Source organism: Hyla sarda, chromosome 1 (assembly GCF_029499605.1).
Source record: "Hyla sarda isolate aHylSar1 chromosome 1, aHylSar1.hap1, whole genome shotgun sequence".
Lineage (NCBI taxonomy): Eukaryota > Metazoa > Chordata > Amphibia > Anura > Hylidae > Hyla > Hyla sarda.
Window position 1 is genome coordinate 292802113 of NC_079189.1, and position 20638 is coordinate 292822750.

The following is a 20638-nucleotide window of genomic DNA, read 5'->3' on the forward strand; positions in this document are numbered from 1 at the left end:
CCTATCTTCAGCAGCCAGAGAGGTGAGCCGTTGCTAGTGGATACGACCTGGTCACTACCGCCGCAGCAAGACCATCCCGCTTTGCGGCGGGCTCTGGTGAAAACCAGTAGTGGCTTAGAACCGGTCCACTAGCACGGTCCACGCCAATCCCTCTCTGGCACAGAGGATCCACTACCTGCCAGCCGGCATCGTGACAAACACATGGCATACCATTTTGGAAACTAGACCCCTCGGGGAACGTAACAAGGGGTAATGTGAACCTTAATACCCTACAGGTGTTTCTCGACTTTTGCATATGTAAAAAAAAAAAAAAATTTTTTTTACCTAATATGCTTGGTTTCCCAAAATGTTTACATTTTTAAAAAGGGTAATAGCAGAAAATACCCCCCAAAATTTGAAGCCCAATTTCTCCCGATTCAGAAAACACCCCATATGGGGGTGAAAAGTGCTCTGCTGGCGCACTACAGGTCTCAGAAGAGAAAGAGTCACATTTGGCTTTTTGAAAGCAAATTTTGCTCTGGGGGCATGCCGCATTTAGGAAGCCCCTATGGTGCCAGGACAGCAAAAAAAAAAAAAAAAAACACATGGCATACCATTTTGTAAACTATACCCCTCGGGGAACGTAACAAGGGGTTAAGTGAACCTTTATACCCCACAGGTGTTTCATGACTTTTGTATATGTAAAAAAAAATTTTTTTTTACCTAAAATGCTTGTTTTCCCCAAAATTTTACATTTTTAAAAAGGGTAGTAGCAGAAAATACCCCCCAAAATTTGTAACACAATTTCTCCCGAGTACGGCGATACCCCATATGTGGCCCTAAACTGTTGCCTTGAAATACGACAGGGCTCCAAAGTGAGAGCGCCATGCACATTTGAGGCCTAAATTAGGGATTGCATAGGGGTGGACATAGGGGTATTCTACGCCAGTGATTCCCAAACAGGGTGCCTCCAGCTGTTGTAAAACTCCCAGCATGCCTAGACAGTCAGTGGCTATCTGGCAATACTGGGAGTAGTTGTTTTGCAACAGCTGTAGGCTCCGTTCTGGAAACAGTGGCATACCAGACGTTTTTCATTTTTATTGGGGAGGGGAGGGGGGCTGTGTAGGGGTATGTGTATATGTAGTGTTTTTTACTTTTTATTTTATTTTGTGTTAGTGTAGTATTTTTAGGGTACAGTCATATGGGCGGGGGTTCACAGTAGTTTCTCGCTGGCAGCTTGAGCTGCGGCAGAAAATTTGCTGTAATCCTCCGCCCATGTGAGTGTACCCTGTACGTTCTCATTGGGGGGGGGGGGAGAAACATCCAGCTGTTGCAAAACTACAACTCCCAGCATGTACGGTCTATCAGTGCATGCTGGGAGTTGTAGTTTTGAAACCGCTGGAGGCTCCGTTTTGGAAACAGTGACGTACCAGACGTTTTTCATTTTTATTGGGGAGGGGAGGGGGGCTGTGTAGGGGTATGTGCATATGTAGTGTTTTTTTACTTTTTATTTTATTTTGTGTTAGTGTAGTGTAGTGTTTTTAGGGTACAGTCGCACGGGCGGGGGTTCACAGTAGTTTCTCGCTGGCAGTTTGAGCTGCGGCAGAAAATTTGCTGTAATCCTCCGCCCATGTGAGTGTACCCTGTACATTCTCATTGGGGGGGGAGAAACATACAGCTGTTGTAAAACTACAACTCCCAGCATGTAAGGTCTATCAGTGCATGCTGGGAGTTGTAGTTTTGCAACAGCTGGAGACACACAGGTTGTGAAACACCGAGTTTGGTAACAACCCCCAGCATGTACGGACAGCGGAAGGGCATGCTGGGTCTTGTAGTTATGCAACAGCCGGAGACACACTGGTTTGCTACTTAACTCAGTGTGCCTTCAGCTGTTGCAAAACTACAACTCTCAGCAGTCACAGACAGCCAACGGGCATGCTGGGAGTTGTAGTTATGCAACCACCAGATGCACCACTACAACTCCCAGCATGCACTTTAGCTGATTGTGCAAGCTGGGAGTTGTAGTTGTACAACAGCTGAAGGTACACTTTTCCATAGAAAAATGTGCCTCCAGCTGTTGCAAAACTACAAGTCCCAGCATGCCCATAAGGGCATGCTGGGAGTTGTGGTGGTCTGCCTCCTGCTGTTGCATAACTACAGCTTCCAGCATGCCCTTTTTGCATGCTAGGAGCTGTTGCTAAGCAACAGCAGGAGGCTGTCACTCACCTCCTGCTGCTGCTCCACGCTGCCGCCGCACAGTTCAGGCCCTTGCCGCCGCCGCTCCTGGGGCCCCGATCCCAACAGGGACGCCGGGGATCGGGGTCCCCAGCACCCGGGGTCTTCTGCCGGAAGAGGGGCGGAGCGGGTTGCGGGAGTGACACCCGCAGCAGGCGCCCTGATTGGCCGACGAATCAGGGCGATCGTGAGGTGGCACCAGTGCGACCTCACCCCTGCTGGCAATGGCTGTTCGGGGCCGTCTCTGACGGCCCTGATCAGCCAGTAATTCCGGGTCATCGGGTCATTGGAGACCCGATTGACCCGGAACCTGCCGCAGATCGCTGGACTGAATTGTCCAGCGATCTGCGGCAATCGCCGCCATGAGGGGACATAATGACCCCCCTGGGCGATATGCCGGGATGCCTGCTGAACGATTTCAGCAGGCATCCGGCCCCGGCTCCCCTCCGGCCGGAAATGCTCAGGACGTAGCCATACGCCCTCGGTCCTTAAGGACTTGGAAACGGGGGCGTATGGATACACCCTATGTCCTTAAGGGGTTAAACGTCAACGGATAGTTCGTGCTAACACTGATGCTCCCTGAGCCTGCAGGACAGCTTAAATATCTTTAGAACTTGTTTGGGGTTGCTTATCCACCCTCCGGACTATCCTGCGTTGACGCCTTTCATACATTTTTCTCTTCCGTCCACGCCCAGGAAGATTAGCTACAGTGCCATGGGTTGCAAACTTCTTTATAATGTTGCGCACTGTGGACAAAGGCAAATCTAGATCTCTGGAGATAGACTTGTAACCTTGAGATTGTTGATATTTTTCAACAATTTTGGTTCTCAAGTCCTCAGACAGTTCTCTTCTCTTTCTGTTGTCCATGCTTAGTGTTGCACAGACAGACACACAATGCAAAGACTAAGTGAACTTCTCTCCTTTTAATCTACTTTCAGGTGGGATTTTTATATTTTCCACACCTGTTACTTGCCCCAGGTGAGTTGAAAGGAGAATCACATGCTTGAAACAATCTTATCTTTCCACAATTTTGAAAGGGTGCCAATAATTTTGTCCATCCATTTTTGGAGTTTGTTGTGACATTATGTCCAATTTGCTTTTTTTTTGTCCCTTTTTTGGTTTAGTTCCAATACACACAAAGGGAATAAACATCTGTATAGCAAAACATGTGTTACTGCAATCCTTTTCTGTGAGAAATACTTCATTTTCTAGAAAGATTTCAGGGGTGCCAACATTTACAGCCATGACTATATTAGTTTCTCACTGGAAATTAAGGAAAACACAACTTTCTGTGGTGCTGCTAAATATTTTCACCTTTTACATTAGTATTGTTTTTACATCAATTAGCCTGACAATAATGGTAAACTCAGGCAAAATGTTTATTTTTTTTTCCTATTCTGTCCGGGCTGCAGCAACAGTTCTGGTCTTCTTTCTGCATTTGGTGCCCAATGTGACAAACTGCGCTCAGATAATCGCCCGCCGCAGCTATGTCTTGCCTCAGCAGGTGATGGGTTGAGCGGTAATGTGATGAAGAAATAAAATACAGATACTTATATTAACTATTTATCAGTTACCTGAAAAACTGTTGTTGGCATCCTTCATAGGAAGTGTTACTGCACCCATGGACTGCACAGGACTGAATCATATCCATCTTATTATAGAAAGAAAACAAGAGTATTGTGGTACTCAATGAAACCTTCTAACAGCGAGTAGTGGAATCCCTCCCTCTTCCTTTCCTTACCTGTTTAACCACTGTCTCTTGTTTAGTTTCTGGTGTTGAGACTCGACTTACATTAATCTCAGAATTTTGTGCTGATACATTTGTGTCCTTTGGTTCTATGGATTCAAATGAGGTCTGCAAAACAAACATACACACATATATATATAAACTATAATATATGTAACATCTGCCCATGAAAATGTCTTATCAAGTGAGGTTAGTGTATGCTATAGTTATACCATAATGATGTTGCTCCGACTACTGAAAATAGAAATACGGTTACCTTTGTAGTAGTACTTAATTGAAACGTACACAAACTAGGTTAGATGTTCATTTGTGGGCTGAAAGAGGTTATCTAGTAATTAAAAACTTAGTACAGGAGATTGCGGGGGTTCCAACGGTCGGAACCCCCCCCCCCCATGATCTGACACTTATTTCCTATCCTGCGGATAGGGGATATGTTTTTAGATGCTAGGTAACTTAAATAGATACTGTCATTCCACAAACATCAATAGAACAAGTTAATATAACAATATAACAAATTGTGTAATATATCTTGTTAGAAACAAATGCTCCTTTTTCCTGTTAGTAACCTGTTTTCTTCCTCCCCACATTCCCCTCCTGCTGCTAAAATTGTCGTCTTTGAAAATCAGCTCTGCTTTGTCCTGTGTCTGCAAAACAAGACGTACAAGTCTATGGAGCGGGGAGGAGGGAGCATGACCCACCAGCTCTGGGAGAACTGCAAATTAAAGATCTAGCCTTTATAGCAGAGTTATATGATGGCCAGAAATAGGGCAGCTGTGCTGGGAACAAGCAATGATTAGCGGCAGCACCTTTGTCAGGCTGATGTTGTATCCCGCTATGATTTACAGTGAAGCTCTGCCTGTTCAGACTGTCTACTGTTCATTAGCACAAATCCACCAATAGCTCGCCAGTAGTCTGTGTGTCACTTGAGTTTTCACTACAGAAAGGATAAAATAACGTTTAGGTGCTGCATTTCACACCATATGTCTGGAATGTACCTTGATAATTCTAACAGTTTTTTTGTTTCATAGTGCATAAACCTTTAAATCCTGTTTTCTTTCATATTTGTAGGATATGTCATAAATGTATAGTAGGTGAGGAATTTCACTATTGGTATTCTATCCTATTAGAAGAACAGATATCTAGATGGCTGTTCCTGTCACTACCAAATTACATAACAGAGAGGGCTGTGCACACATGTGAACAGAAATCCCCAGGATCTCATCCATTAACTTTTGATAGCAAATTGGCATGTCTGTTCTTCCAGTGCACACCTTAAAGGGGTACTCCTCCTCTCAGCGTTTGGAAGAAACTGTTCCGAGCGCTGGAGTCGGGAGATCGTGATGTCATAGCCCCACCCCCTCATGACGTCACACCCCGCCCCCTCAATGCAAGTCTATGGGAGGGGGTGTGACAGCCTCCCATAGACTTGCATTGAGGGGGGCGGGGCGTGACGTCATGAATTGACAGGGCCATGACGTTCGGGAACAGTTTGTTAAGCAGCAGAGTACCCCATTAAATGTCTATGGCCTGAATATCCTTTTATATTCTTTGCCCTTGCTTTTACAGCTGAAGAATATTACAAAGTGCAGACATCTAGCCCCTATAAAAATTACAATGACTATATATCTGGTACCTGAACAGCAGCGTGAGTTCCATTTTTACTACCAATCACAATAATTTGTTCATCTATCTTCTTTGTCAAAGTTTTTTTCTTTTCAAGTCGCTCTTTTAAGTGGTTTGGGAATCCATCAAAAACAGAAGGCACTGCATCTAGTCGAAGTCTAGGGACCATGGCACCTGGACGTAACATGTAGTCAATTTCAGTAAAATGATCACTGCAGATTCTACTGGATGCAGAAGGCTTCCAGTTTTTACGTCTTATAGCCGAAACCCATTTGGACAAACGGTCAGGATCCTTCATTGGAAACCTATTAAGGAAAGAAAGATTTTTACATTTTGTAAATTGAGAGTTATAATTCATGTGGAATGGTCATTTCCTCAGTGGGGGTCTGGGTGCTGAGACCTCTCACCAATCACTAGAACTAGTGGGAAAAAAGCACTGTTTTTTGTCGCTATGTCCACACTGCCATGCAGGACTCTCAACAGTGTTTCTCCCTGCTCATTCTTGCGATTGGTGGGGGTCTTAGCACCTGGACCCCACCAATGAAAATGTCTGACATGTCTCTATGACCTGTCAAAAGTTTTCTGAAATGACAGTTACACTTTAATGGCAGACTTGACCTAAACTCCACACAGGGTGCCATCTACCCTAAGGCCAGCCGTGGGTGGAGATAGCCGAGTGGTCATATGCATGTTCAGCCATCATTTGGACGGCAGCGCTATCCAGAGTTCACAGAGGGATGGGCAGAAAGGGGACAGAACTTCACGTAAATAAAGAATAGGGCACAGTAGCTATAAGTAGGCAGCATAACTTCACATGTAAAGTAATTGTCTTGCATTAACCCCTTAAGGACTGAGCCCTTTTTCACCTTAAGGACTCGGCCATTTTTTGCAATTCTGACCACTGTCACTTTAAACATTAATAACTCTGGAATGCTTTTAGTTATCATTCTGATTCCGAGATTGTTTTTTCGTGACATATTCTACTTTAACTTAGTGGTAAAATTTTGTGGTAACTTGCATCCTTTCTTGGTGAAAAATCCCAAAATTTGATGAAAAATTTGAAAATTTTGCATTTTTCTAACTTTGAAGCTCTCTGCTTGTAAGGAAAATGGATTTTCAAAATAATTATTTTTTTTATTCACATATACAATATGTCTACTTTATATTAGCATCATAAAATTGATGAGTTTTTACTTTTGGAAGACACCAGAGGGCTTCAAAGTTCCGCAGTAATTTTCCAATTTTTCACAAAATTTTGAAACTCGCTTTTTTTCAGGGACCAGTTCAGGTTTGAAGTGGATTTGAAGGGTCTTCATATTAGAAATACCCCATAAATGACCCCATTATAAAAACTACACCCCCGAAAGTATTCAAAATGACATTCAGTAAGCGTTTTAACCCTTTACGGGTTTCACAGGAATAGCAGCAAAGTGAAGGAGAAAATACACAATCTTCATTTTTTACACTCGCTTGTTCTTGTAGACCCAATTTTTGAATTTTTACAAGGGGTAAAAAGGAGAAAATTTTTACTTGTATTTGAAACCCAATTTCTCTCGAGTAAGGACATACTTCATATGTCTATGTTAATTGTTCGGCGGGCGCAGTAGAGGGCTCAGAAGGGAAGGAGCGTCAAATGGTTTTTGGGGGGCATGTCACCTTTAGGAAGCCCCTATGGTGCCAGAACTGCAAAAAACCCCACATGGCATACCATTTTGGAAACTAGACCCCTCGGGGAACGTAACAAGGGGTAATGTGAACCTTAATACCCCACAGGTGATTCACGACTTTTGCATATGTAAAAAAAAAAAAAATTTTTTTACCTAAAATGCTTGGTTTCCCTAAAGTTTTACATTTTTAAAAAGGGTAATAGCAGAAAATACACCCCAAAATTTGAAGCCCAATTTCTCCCGATTCAGAAAACACCCCATATGGGGGTGAAAAGTGCTCTGCTGGCGCACTACAGGTCTCAGAAGAGAAGGAGTCACATTTGGCTTTTTTGAAGGAAATTTTGCTCTGGGGGCATGCCGCATTTAGGAAGCCCCTATGGTGCCAGGACAGCAAAAAAAAAAACACATGGCATACCATTTTGGAAACTAGACCCCTCGGGGAACGTAACAAGGTGTAAAGTGAACCTTAATACCCTTCAGGTGTTTCACGACTTTTGCATATGTAAAAAAAAATAAAAAATTTACCTAAAATGCTTGGTTTTCCAAAAAAATTTACATTTATACAAAGGGTTAAAGCAGAAAATACCCCCCAAAATTTGAAGCCCAATTTCTCCCGATTCAGAAAACACCCCATATGGGGGTGAAATGTGCTCTGTTGGCGCACTACAGGTCTCAGAAGAGAAGGAGTCACATTTGGCTTTTTGAAAGCAAATTTTGCTCTGGGGGCATGCCGCATTTAGTAAGCCCCTATGGTGCCAGGACCGCAAAAAATACCCACATGGCATACCATTTTGGAAACTAGACCCCTCGGGGAACGTAACAAGGGGTTAAGTGAACCTTAATACCCCACAGGCGTTTCACGACTATTGCATATGTAAAAAAAATAAAAAAATTTTTACCTAAAATGCTTCTTTTCCCAAAAACTTTACATTTTTAAAAAGGGTAAAAGCAGAAAATACCCCCCAAAATTTGAAGCCCAATTTCTCCCGAGTACGGCGATACCCCATATGTGACCCTTAACTGTTGCCTTGAAATACGACAGGGCTCCAAAGTGAGAGCGCCATGCGCATTTGAGGCCTAAATTAGGGATTGCATAGGGGTGGACATAGGGGTATTCTACGCCAGTGATTCCCAAACAGGGGGCCTCCAGCTGTTGCAAAACTCCCAGCATGCCTGGACAGTCAACGGCTGTCCGACAATACTGGGAGTTGTTGTTTTGCAACAGCTGGAGGCTCCGTTTTGGAAACCATGGCGTACCAGATGTTTTTCATTTTTATTGGGGAGGGGAGGGGGGCTGTGTAGGGGTATGTGTGTATGTAGTGTTTTTTACTTTTTATTTTATTTTTTGTGTTAGTGTAGTGTAGTGTTTTTAGGGTACAGTCGCACGGGCGGGGGTTCACAGTAGTTTCTCGCTGGCAGTTTGAGCTGTTGCAGAAAATTTGCTGCAGCTCAAACTTGCAGCCAGATACTTACTGTAAACCTCCGCCCATGTGAGTGTACCCTGTACATTCACATTGGGGGGGGACCTCCAGCTGTTGCAAAACTAAAACTCCCAGCATGCGCTGACAGACTGTATATGCTGAGAGTTTTAGTTTTGCAACAGCTGTAGGCACACTGGTTATGTATCACGGAGTTTGTGACCTTACTCAGTGTTTCAAAACCAGTGTGCCTCCAGCTGTTGCAAAACTACAACTCCCAGCATGTACGGTGCATGGTGTAAGGTGACTGCTGGGAGTTGTAGTTTGCAACTGCTGGAGGCACACCGGTCGTGAAACACTGAGTTAGGTAAAAAAAAAACTAAGTTTCACAACCAGTGTGCCTTCAGCTGTTGCAAAACTACAACTCTCAGCAGTCACCGACAGCAAACGGGCATGCTGGGAGTTGTAGTTATGCAACCAGCAGATGCACCACTACAACTCCCAGCATGCACTTTAGCTGTTTGTGCAAGCTGGGAGTTGTAGTTATACAACAGCTGAAGGTACACTTTTCCATAGAAATAATGTGCCTCCAGCTGTTGCAAAACCATAAGTCCCAGCATGCCCATAAGGGAATGCTGGGAGTTGTGGTGGTCTGCCTCCTGCTGTTGCATAACTACAGCTCCCAGCATGCCCTTTTTGCATGCTGGGAGCTGTTGCTAAGCAACAGCAGGAGGCTGTAACTCACCTCCTGCTGTTGCTTCATCGCTGGACTGTCCCTCGCCGCCGCCGTCGCTCCTGGGGCCCCGATCCCAACATGGACGCCGGGGATCGGGGTCCCCAGCACCCGGGGTCGTCTTCCCGCACCCGCTCACGCCCTCCGGAAGAGGGGCGGAGCGGGTGCGGGAGTGACGCCCGCAGCAGGCGCCCTGATTGGTCGGCCGGTAATCCGGCCGACGAATCAGGGCGATCGTGAGGTGGCATCAGTGCCACCTCACCCCTGCAGGCTCTGGCTGTTCGGGGCCGTCAGAGACGGCCCCGAACAGCCAGTAATTCCGGGTCACCGGGTCACTGGAGACCCGATTGACCCGGAATCGCCGCAGATCGCTGGACTGAATTGTCCAGCGATCTGCGGCGATCGCCGACATGGGGGGGGGGGCATAATGACCCCCCTGGGCGATATGCCGGGATGCCTGCTGAACGATTTCAGCAGGCATCCGGCTCCGGTCCCCAACCGGCTAGCGGTGGGGACCGGAATTCCCACGGGCGTATGGATACGCCCTGCGTCCTTGAGGACTCGGGATGCAGGGCGTATCCATACGCCCTGCGTCCTTAAGAGGTTAAACAAGTTATTTAGGTTGTAAAAAAAATAAAATAAAAAATAAAAAAGTTTTTTAAAAGACCAAGACTCCAAATGACATAAATTAACAAACCAACAGTTTCTCACTGATCCTGTGCCAATCCCCCATTCAGGCTCTGGCTGGCACCCCACTGTTCCTTATGACTTCTGCAGCAAATCAGCTGCCTCAGCGGTCAAGCGCTAAACCCTTGGCATCATGGGTCCCATGGTGATGCCAGGAGTACAGCATGTGACCCTGATGTTTCTCATGGAGCAGAAAACTAATGACTACTGGAGCCAACCAGTGGCATTAGCAGTCTTGTTCCATAGCTCCTGTGATGATGCTATGACTCTTCATAACGTGACCGACCGGACTTCATGTACAAGCATGAACAGTATGTCTTAATTGCATTGTGGTGTCCCGTTACAGGACTTAGTCCTGTCCCTTTGTCCAAAGTCCCCTCAGCCAGAGTCTTTCCATGTCAATAGGGCTCTCCTGTAGGGCTAACCCCTAGTCGCCTCATATAAATGGTATTTAATGTATATATATATATATATATATATATATATATATATATATATATATTTAATATGTTATATAGGAATACCTCTGTATAGGACCTTAGAGGTCATGTGCCTTTAATTAAATTGTATTATGGTTTAAAGGACCTTTGGGTCATGTGATACCCAGAGTTCACTGGGTCAGGACTGACAGGTTCTGTTGACCAATGGGCTTTGTCCCACCCCCTTAATATATAAGGGGCTGCAGCCACTACATTCTCTCTCTTAAGACCTGTACATTAAAGAAAGCATCTCATCTCTTCAGCATCAATTCAAGCTAGGCCTGAAGCCTAATACCCAGCAGCGCCAAAACCGTGAGTTATCCAAGATCAATCTACAGAATTCTGTGTGACTAGTAGAAACTCAAATCTCCTAAAAATAGTAGCACAGTGGCTAGAATCCAAGCTCATTGATCCCGGAGTCCCAGAAAACCTGTGAGGAACCTGTATTACGGTTCTCTCTCTCAAAGAATGTTATGTTCCATGCTGTTGCATAAAATATGCAGTAAAGTTACTTCAAGTTTCCTGCATAAAATCTGCTGTGGACATTCCGTTATTTCTCCCTGCCGTTTGTGGGACGGTTGGTGGTAGGACCATTACGTTAAGGAAACTTCACCCTGGCATCACGACAATTAAGAGTTAACATCAATATACCCTACACTATCTCGCAACACCCAAGACTACCACAGCATTATTTCGATTTTTTTTTTTTGGGGTGGGGGGTGGAAAATGGGAGGAAAAGAAGAATCCACACAAGGTGCCCTAACCCTAAGGCTGCCCCTGAGCGGAGGATGCCTGATGGGCACATGTTCGGGATGGGCAGAAAGAGTGACCACTGAGGCTGCTGATTGACTACAGCATTTACATGATCTTCCTCAATAGCGTGAATGGTGGAGCAGAACACAATTGAAAGCATTAGGCTAAGTTTGTACTTTTTTTTTTTTTTTTGCCAAGAGAAACGCCAATTCTGCCGCATGGCGTTTTTTCGGCCAAAAAAAACTGTGGCCAGATGTTAGCTGTAAATCAATGAGAAATTGCAAAATTCTCATTCCACTTGGCGTTTTTCACTTTGGCGTTTTTTTTATCCTTTTGGCGTTTTTCCACTCTTTTTTTGGGCCTTTTTCAGCTCCTAGGTGGTTTTCCAAAATCGCAGCATGTTGAGCCACTGGCAATTTTTTTGTCAAAATTGTGCCGTTTTTCTCCCATAGAAGTCTATGGCATTATTTCAGGCGGTTTATATTCTTTTTTTTTGGACTTTAGCTATCCAAAAAAGTGTTGGAGATACCTTTTTTTAATAACATTTCATAGGGTACCATTAAAAAAATAAACTAAAAAAAGATATAGTAGTGAAGGAAAAAATTGTATCTAAGGAAATGTATCTTTTTTATAACAAAATTTTTATAAATTTTTAAAACAGGGATTAATTTACCGTATATCATGGCGTATAAGACGACTTTTGAGCCCTAGAAAATATTTTCTAGAGTGGGGGGTCGTCTTATACGGTATGGCGAGCGCTGCAGTACCTTGTATGCCCCTTGTACCGCCATCCTCCCAGCCGCTCTGTGCCGATGCACAAGATCCTCCCTCCCACTCGCATTTCGCTCCATGCGGCGGGCGGGGATACGCGGGATCCTCGCGGCCGCTCGCATCTTCCTCCTGCGCATGTGCGAGATTTCATGCGGCGGGTGTGGATACACGGGATCCTCGCGGCCGCTCGCATCTCGCTCCTGCACATGTGCGAGATCTCCGTGCGATGTATCTAAGTGCGGCGCACATGCGCATGTGCGAAATCTGTCAGGAATTTGCATATATGCATATGCAAATCATGACAGGTGCCGCAGATGTGCATATGTGAATATGAAGAATAACATTAAAAAAAACATGTTCAGGGTATAGGTGGCACATGTTTAGGGTCTGGGAGGCAGGGAGGGAGGACAAGGAAGGTGGAGGGATGCAGGGATGGTGGTGGTACCATGGGATGGCGGTGGTAGCTATGGATGGTGGTGGGATGCAGGGATGGTGGTGGGATGCAGGGATGGCAGTGGTACCCAGGGATGGTGGTGGGATTCAGGGATGGCAGAGGTACCCAGGGATGGTGGTGGGATTCAGGGATGGCAGAGGTACCCAGGGATGGTGGTGGGATGCAGGGATGTACTGCTCTTGGAGACAGGGAGGGCTGGGCAGGCAGGGAGAGCTGACCAATCCAAGCAGGCTTTGTATACAACAACCAGCCCAACCAATCAGGGCAAGTGATGTACAGTACAGTACCTTACCAGTGATTGGCTGTTTGTTGTATACAAAGCCTGCCTGGAATGGTCAGCTCTCCCTGCCTGCCCAGTCCTCCCTGTCTCCAAGAGCAGTACATCCTTGCATCTCACCACCATCCCTGATACCACTGCCATCCCTGAATCCCACCACCATCCCTGGGTACCACTGCCATCCCTGGGTACCACATACAGTACAACACCAGAATCTGTACCTGTTCATACAGTCTTAGTACATAAAGTACAGCGTAAAAATGTCCAACAGTCAAAACCCCATCATGGCTGCACCAGCAAGAAGAAAGAAATATGAAGCCAGTTTCAAACTCAAAGTTGTAAACTTTGCGATGGAACATAATAACTGCGCTGCTGCAAGACAATATGGAGTGACAGAAAAGATGGTTCGGGACTGGAAAGCAAATGAAAAAGCATTAAATAGTATGCCAAGGGGTAAGTGTGCATTAAGAAGAGGCATCCCACATTGGCCTGAACTCGAAAAACATGTAGCAGACATGGTGAATGAGCATTGCCAAAATGGTTATGTAGTGACAAGAAATAAAATACGTTTGTTTGCACTTCAGTGGGCCAAATCTAACCCAGATCGGAGCAACAGCTTTAAGGCCACTGCATCCTGGTGAAGTAGATTCATGGCAAGATATAATATGGTACTGAGACAAAAGACAAAAATTGCACAAAAATTACCTGCAGATCTTGATAGCAAAGTAAATAGCTTCCATCGATACATCATACAACAGCGCACTAAACATGGCTATGCGTTAAGTAGTATTGGAAATATGGATGAAACTCCAATGAATTTTGATATGGTTGGAAGTAAAACTGTCCATCAAAAAGGTGAAAAAACTGTTTTAATTAAAACAACAGGACGTGAGAAGTCCAGTTTTACAGTGGCACTAGGATGCACAGCTGATGGTGCCAAACTGAGACCAATGATTATTTTTAAACGCAAAACAATGCCGAAACTCAAATTCCCTGTTGGTTATTTTGTACATGTGAATGAAAAAGGATGGATGGATGAAGAAGGGGAAAAGCTATGGCTCGATAATGTATGGAGCAGGCGACCAAGTGGACTTATTCAAAAACATAGTCTACTGGTGTGGGATATGTTCAGGGCTCATTTAACCCCCAGCACTAAGCAAAGGCTTGCAAGACTAAACACAGATGCAGCAGTTATTCCTGGAGGATTGACATCGTTGGTACAGCCACTGGATGTGTGCCTAAACAAGCCATTTAAAGATCGCATGCGAGAACAGTGGAATGAATGGATGGTTAGTGGCGAAAAGTCATTCACAAAAGGAGGAAACATGCGTGCTCCACCGTTGGATGTTTTGTGCCAGTTTGTCATAAAAGCCTGGAATGATATTGATGCAGAAACATTAATCAAGTCTTTCAAAAAGTGTGGCATATCAAATTCATTAGATGGTATGGAGGACGACTACTTGTGGCAAGATGAAGATGAAGCCGAAGCTGAAACCACACCATCTGATACTGAATTCGATCCATACGATGACTGCCTTACAAATGTATCACAAGATGTCATTGATGTACTCATGATATCAGATGAAGAACAAGAGGATTTTGAAGGATTTTAAAAGGAATCTGTCATGCCAGCAGTTATGATGGGCGTTGCTAACTCCCAGGGACTTGCTCTCTCTATTGTTCGTTATCTTCCACCTATCACTATCAGTTCCAGTTTGGTTGACAGCATGGCAGCTCCCATGGGTTTATTGTATTTCTCTTCCTTTCAGCTTAAGAGTGAATTAGGAAAAGTTTAATCCACTTGCACTGTTTTATTTTTACATGTTTGATGGCAAAGAGCATGTCATACTTATTTTAATTAAAATTACCATATTGAAATCAGATCTAATGCTTTTTAAATTTTTCTTTGGTGTGTGTTGAAAAAGGGGTAGTCTTACACGGCGAGTATATCCCAAACTCTATATTTTCTGTGTAAAAGTTGTGGGTCGTCTTATACGCCCAATCGTCTTATACGCCAGCATATACGGTATGTGGGCGGGCAGGGACCTAAAAAATTTAGCTGACAATAATAAAAATGTAGTGTGTAAGTGTTTCACTTTTTTTCTTAATTTTTTTAATTTTTTTTAGGTAGTACTACTCCTCCCAGCATGGAACACACTGTTCCATGATGGGAGTAGTGATAAAAGGAGATAAAAAAAAGGGAGATGAATCGTGCTGCCACAAGAAGTATATATGGGTAAGTTTATTGCACACAAAAAGCCGTTCCGGCTTCTTGTGGCAGCGCGATTCATCTCCCTTTCTTGGATCTCCTTTTATCTTTATTTGCGCCTGGACGCTGGGAGCCGCAGCAGCCGCAATTACAGGATTCCTGATCAAGCGCATTGAGTGTTGTGCCTCCATTCGCACAACTCGCATAGGTGAGGTGCGTTTTGATGGGCTCTTCACTATCTCATCCATCAGGTTCCATCCAGGGGTGTGCACCCTGTTCTCTTTTGTATGATGGGAGTAGTAGTACTTGTACTAATAGACAGATCGCCTGTTGTGATCCTCCTGTATAATGTATAGATGCGGACGATCTTTTATGGTCCCTGCACTGACGTATATATACACCTATTCATATTTCCCCGCAGAGAGCTGTGATTAGCCAGATGGTTCCAGCAAATCACAACTGTCTGTGGGAAATATGAATAGATGTATATATATATATATATATATATATATATATACGGCAGTGCAGGGGACCATAGGAGAGCGCCGGCAGCATCCATACATTATACAGTAGGATCACACTGGGGGTCAGGAGTGACATCCGCTGTGATCTTTCCTTAACTGCAAGTACTATTACTCCCAACATGGAGCACACACTGCTCCATGCTGGGAGTTGTAGTACCTACATTAATAGACAGATCGCAGCGGGTGTCACAAATTATACTCAATGCGATCTGTCTATTAACGCAGATACTACAGCTCCCAGTATGGAGCAGAGGTAAGAACAGATCACAGCAGGTATCACTACTGACACCCGATGCGATTGTCCTGTCTATTGCAGAGACGTGGAGCGGCTCTATACAGTGCTCGCATCTCTGTTCTGTATTCCGGCCAGTGATGTGAATAGAATATTTTCCGCCCAGAGTGGTGATTGGCCGGATGGTTGCAGCCAATCACCACTCTGGGCGGAAAATATTCTATTCACATCATTGGCCGGAGCACAGAGCAGAAATGTGAGCGCTGCAGAGAGCCGCTCCGCATCTCTGCTATATTATGGATGATCGCATCCGGTGTCACGACTGACACCCGGGGCGATCTATTAATACTGGTACTACTACTCCCATCGTGGAACAGTCTGTTCCATGCTGCGAGTAGTAGTACTACCTAAAAAATGTAGAAAATAGAGAAAAAAGTGAAACACACACACTTTATTAAAAATTTATTAAAATGTAGTTATAAAAATATAAATTTCGTTAAATACATATTTTTCCCCATCACTACTGCAACCCTTTTTTTTTTTTGGTACCCAACAAATTTTGGGTACCAAAAAAACCTGCCAAGGTGCAATTTCCACACAAATGAAAAATGCCAGAAAAAACGGCAGAAAAAACGCCAGATGCAGGAAATTGCACTGACGTTTTTTCAGGCTTTTTTTTCATGCGTTTTTTTCAACCCAAAAAACGCAGGACAAAGAAACAAGTAGAAACTTAGCCTTAGGAGGTTGCCGCACCATATTTTCTGCAGTTAAATTCGGGAGCGGAATTCCAATCGGAAAATACATAGTATGAATGGGCCCTAACTGTTGGTCTGTTATTTTTTCTTGTTTGGACACCTTTGAAAACTGTTTGTTTACACCTGGACACACCCATTATATACAAAATGGCCAACCACTGTGGCCCCTGTGTGCCCCTTATGTTGGCACTGAAGGAAAGTTTAACCGTTACTGCTAGGTTTTCGCCACAACTTAAGGTCAACAGGCACATTACTAAAATTTTGGCACCACCCACTGATTTTGGCAGAACTGGTGACTGTATAATGTGTATGGTGGATGTCCAACTGCCTGACTCTTTTGTTTTTGGGGAGATAAGTTGACACCAGAGCTTACCTCGCCTCCTGCCCCCTTGGCAGAACATTCATGTGTATGGGCACCTTTACAGCTGATCACTGGGGATTCCAGCTGGTGGACACTTGATCAGTTTATTGTACAGAAACCTTTTCAACAAGCAGAGACCCATTTCACTAGCATAGCCTATTATTACTGGTATAGCATAGTAATTCATGCATTTCAAAACACAACCATTGGTTTAGTGGACTACATTTTTACACATTAGCTGTGATGACAACCCTCTAATCCCTTTAAACCCTTAGATGCCAAGGTCAAATTATGATTATGGAATCTTGATGGTTTCTGGACATCTTTTACCCCATTGGCACCTGGCCGACACACTCACCGAAGCACAAATGGGTTTCCATAATAGCAGGTGGCCTAATGAAGACCCCCTGTTATGCTATGCATTTGCACCTACTCAGCTGTGAGTCACCCCCAAAAAATAGACATTCAATTCTTACAAAATAATTATTTATATCAAACATAAAAAATAACAAAAATACTATTTGGTATCACTATCCCCATAACAACCTGACCTTTATTTAAATAACTATATATATATATATATATATATATATATATATATATATATATATATATATGAATTGTCAGAATTGCGATCAAAAAGGAAAAAAAAGCCATATATACCCCAAAATGGAGCCTGTAAAAAATACAACTCGTCCTGAAAAAAACAAAAAACATATTGGTATGTTGACAAAAAAAAAAAAAAAGTTATGGCTCTAGGAGTGCTGACAGCAGAATACCCCAATTCTTTTGATACAGGAATACACAAGATTGGAAATAAAAATTGTTACCTGAAGAATTGTTTTCCACATCCTTTGACAAAGTGGTTATTGCATCCATATGCCACACAGGTCATCGGCATACTGGTCTTAACTGCAAACCTAGGGAGAATTTAAAAAATATATATATTTCTAAGTTTTACAGCAGGGCAAGGCTAATTGTCACGATCACCCCCTATCGATCCAGAAAAGACGCTAGAAAGAAAGTGAACGTGCAAGGGTTAAAGGGGTTATCCAGGAATAAAAAACAGAGCCAGTTTCTTTCAAAAACCTCTCCCCTTCTGTCTCCAGGTTGGGTGTGGTTCTGCAGCTCAGTTCCATTGAAGTGAATGGAGCCACATTGTAATACCCCACACAACCTGGAGACAGACAGGGAGCGTTTTTTGAAAGAAATGATCTGTTTTTCGTTTCCTGGATAACCCCTTTAAAGCCACCAGCCCTCTGGATAAGAAGGCGGAGGGATACCTCCTGACACTGCTCATCTAACAATTGCCTGAAGGCCTGGTTAGACCACTCAGGGGCCCACAATTCTGACTATGCCAGCAAGTGGTGTTACTAACACTGGGCATCAAGAGCCCAAGATTTCTGCATTAGTGCCACTCTTAGGTGTATCCATGACCTCAGCACTGCCACGCTGAAGATGTCAGTAGCCAGGAGCAAGAGGCGTGATGTTACTTCATTGCCTTACCTGTACCAAACACCCAGGAAGAACCCTCAGCCACTTGTTGTGTGATCAGGGGCAAGGAGTCTCAGATTTTATTTATTTTCTTAATTTTCTACAGTCTACAGCAGTGGTCTCCAACCTGCGGACCTCCAGATGTTGCAAAACTACAACTCCCAGCATGCCTGGACAGCCAACTGCTGTTTGGGCATGCTGGGAGTTGTAATTTTGCAACATCAGGAGGTCCGCAGGTTGAAGACCACTGGTCTACAGCAGTGTTTTCCAAACAGCGAGTCTCTGGCTGTTGCAAAACTACAACTCCCAGCATGCCCAGACATCTTTCGGCTCTCCGGGCATGCTGGGAAATGTAGTTTTGCACAGCTGGAGATACATCGTTTGGAAAACACTGGTTAGTGAGTAGCAGGAACTATTTTTTTCTATAGGATGTGTTCACACTGTGTTTTTGTACCATGTTCAACATGAGGTTTTGTTTAGATTGTGATCATCAATGTGAATTCAATATTCAAAACAAAACCGCACAGTGTGAACGAATACTATCATTCTAGTATATGGACGAGACCAGTGCACATTCCACCTGTAGCCGACCTACTGGACACATTACTATAAAACGTATGACAACTAAGCCGGGACGGCCTGCTCATAAGTAATGGCTTCTTATACATAAGTAGTATTCTCAACGCTAAATATATTCTAAGGAGAAAGGTCTGAAGACAGGTAAGGAACCATAACGGTAGGTGAGCTGACGTAGCCGTACTACTTTACGTACAGCCGCACACTGCGTGCGTACACTGCGGTTGTACCTACCAGCAATATGGCAGCCGGAAACCATCAGTGGCGACATTTCCTTCATAGACGGTCAGTGTGGGTCATACTCACCCTACTACCAACTGCAATGCAGCCTGGTAGGAGCTGGTCACGGGGCTGAACACCGGGAGATTCCTAGTACTGGGAGTCGGCTCAAATGCAGTCAAAGCGCAGTAAAATAAAAAGGCAATAGCCAGGACAGCTATTCTAAAAGGACGGGGCCTTAGTGGCCGTCAGGCAGTGTGCTAGACACCTGTAGCAGGAAAGGCCTCGTGGTGAGAGAGGAGGCAGCAGTGCTATTCCGCAGCAGGTCGCCAGTGTCCGGGTTCAGCCATGGATGACGAGGAGGAGACTTACCGGCTATGGAAGATTCGGAAGACCATCATGCAGGTTAGTATGGCGGGAGGCGGAACTACCCGGAGGTCCCCAAGAATAGACTGCCAGCTCCTACCGGGGACTACAGGCGTCGTATAGCTATATTATAGATCACTGTCTATAGAGAGTCCGCAAGTGAGCTCACCACAGCATGTTATGTGGAGAAGCAGCCTCCTCACTACTCTACTGTCTATGGGTCCATCCCTACACAACGTGTTATGTGGAGAAGCAGCCTCCTCACTACTGTACTGTCTATGGATCCATCCCTGCACAGCGTGTTATGTGGAGAAGCAGCCTCCTTACTACTGTACTGTCTATGGATCCATCCCTACACAGCATGTTATGTGGAGAAGCAGCCTCCTCACTACTCTACTGTCTATGGGTCCATCCCTACACAACGTGTTATGTGGAGAAGCAGCCTCCTCACTACTGTACTGTCTATGGATCCATCCCTGCACAGCGTGTTATGTGGAGAAGCAGCCTCCTTACTACTGTACTGTCTATGGATCCATCCCTACACAGCATGTTATGTGGAGAAGCAGCCTCCTCACTACTGTACTGTCTATGGATCCATCCCTACACAGCGTGTTATGTGGAGAAGCAGCCTCCTCACTACTGTACTGTCTATGGATCCATCCCTACACAGCGTGTTATGTGGAGAAGCGGCCTCCTCACTACTGTACTGTCTATGGGTCCATCCCTACACAGCGTGTTATGTGGAGAAGCGGCCTCCTCACTACTGTACTGTCTATGGATCCATCCCTACACAGCGTGTTATGTGGAGAAGCGGCCTTCTCACTACTGTACTGTCTATGGGTCCATCCCTACACAGCATGTTATGTGGAGAAGCAGCCTCCTCACTACTGTACTGTCTATGGATCCATCCCTACACAGCGTGTTATGTGGAGAAGCGGCCTCCTCACTACTGTACTGTCTATGCGTCCATCCCTACACAGCATGTTATGTGGAGAAGCAGCCTCCTCACTACTGTACTGTCTATGGATCCATCCCTACACAGCATGTTATGTGGAGAAGCAGCCTCCTCACTACTGTAC

General features: G+C 44.6%; 2 protein-coding genes across 6 annotated transcripts in view; one reads left to right on the forward strand and one right to left on the reverse strand.

Moving 5' to 3' along the window:
• Positions 1-19412, reverse strand: part of LOC130267574 (THAP domain-containing protein 5-like) — a 33110-nt gene extending 13698 nt beyond the window's left edge. Inside the window, exons 1-5 of one of the 5 annotated variants that reach the window (XM_056517586.1) lie at positions 19281-19412; positions 17735-17824; positions 5595-5889; positions 3956-4069; positions 3789-3865 (exon numbers count right to left, since the gene is read on the reverse strand). In XM_056517586.1, the coding sequence (XP_056373561.1) occupies positions 3789-3865; positions 3956-4069; positions 5595-5889; positions 17735-17805 (557 nt within the window). In that variant the 5' untranslated portion in view covers positions 17806-17824; positions 19281-19412. Of the gene's footprint in view, positions 1-3788; positions 3866-3955; positions 4070-5594; positions 5890-17734; positions 17825-18410; positions 18581-19064; positions 19174-19208 lie in introns of those variants that run through there. The other 4 variants (XM_056517577.1, XM_056517567.1, XM_056517601.1 and 1 more) reach the window with 4 other exon arrangements.
• Positions 19413-19464: 52 nt separating this feature from the next.
• Positions 19465-20638, forward strand: part of POLR2E (RNA polymerase II, I and III subunit E) — a 51693-nt gene continuing 50519 nt past the window's right edge. The window contains exon 1 of the mRNA XM_056517678.1: positions 19465-19598. Within this exon, the coding sequence (XP_056373653.1) occupies positions 19542-19598 (57 nt within the window). The 5' untranslated portion in view covers positions 19465-19541. The remainder of the gene's footprint in view (positions 19599-20638) is intronic.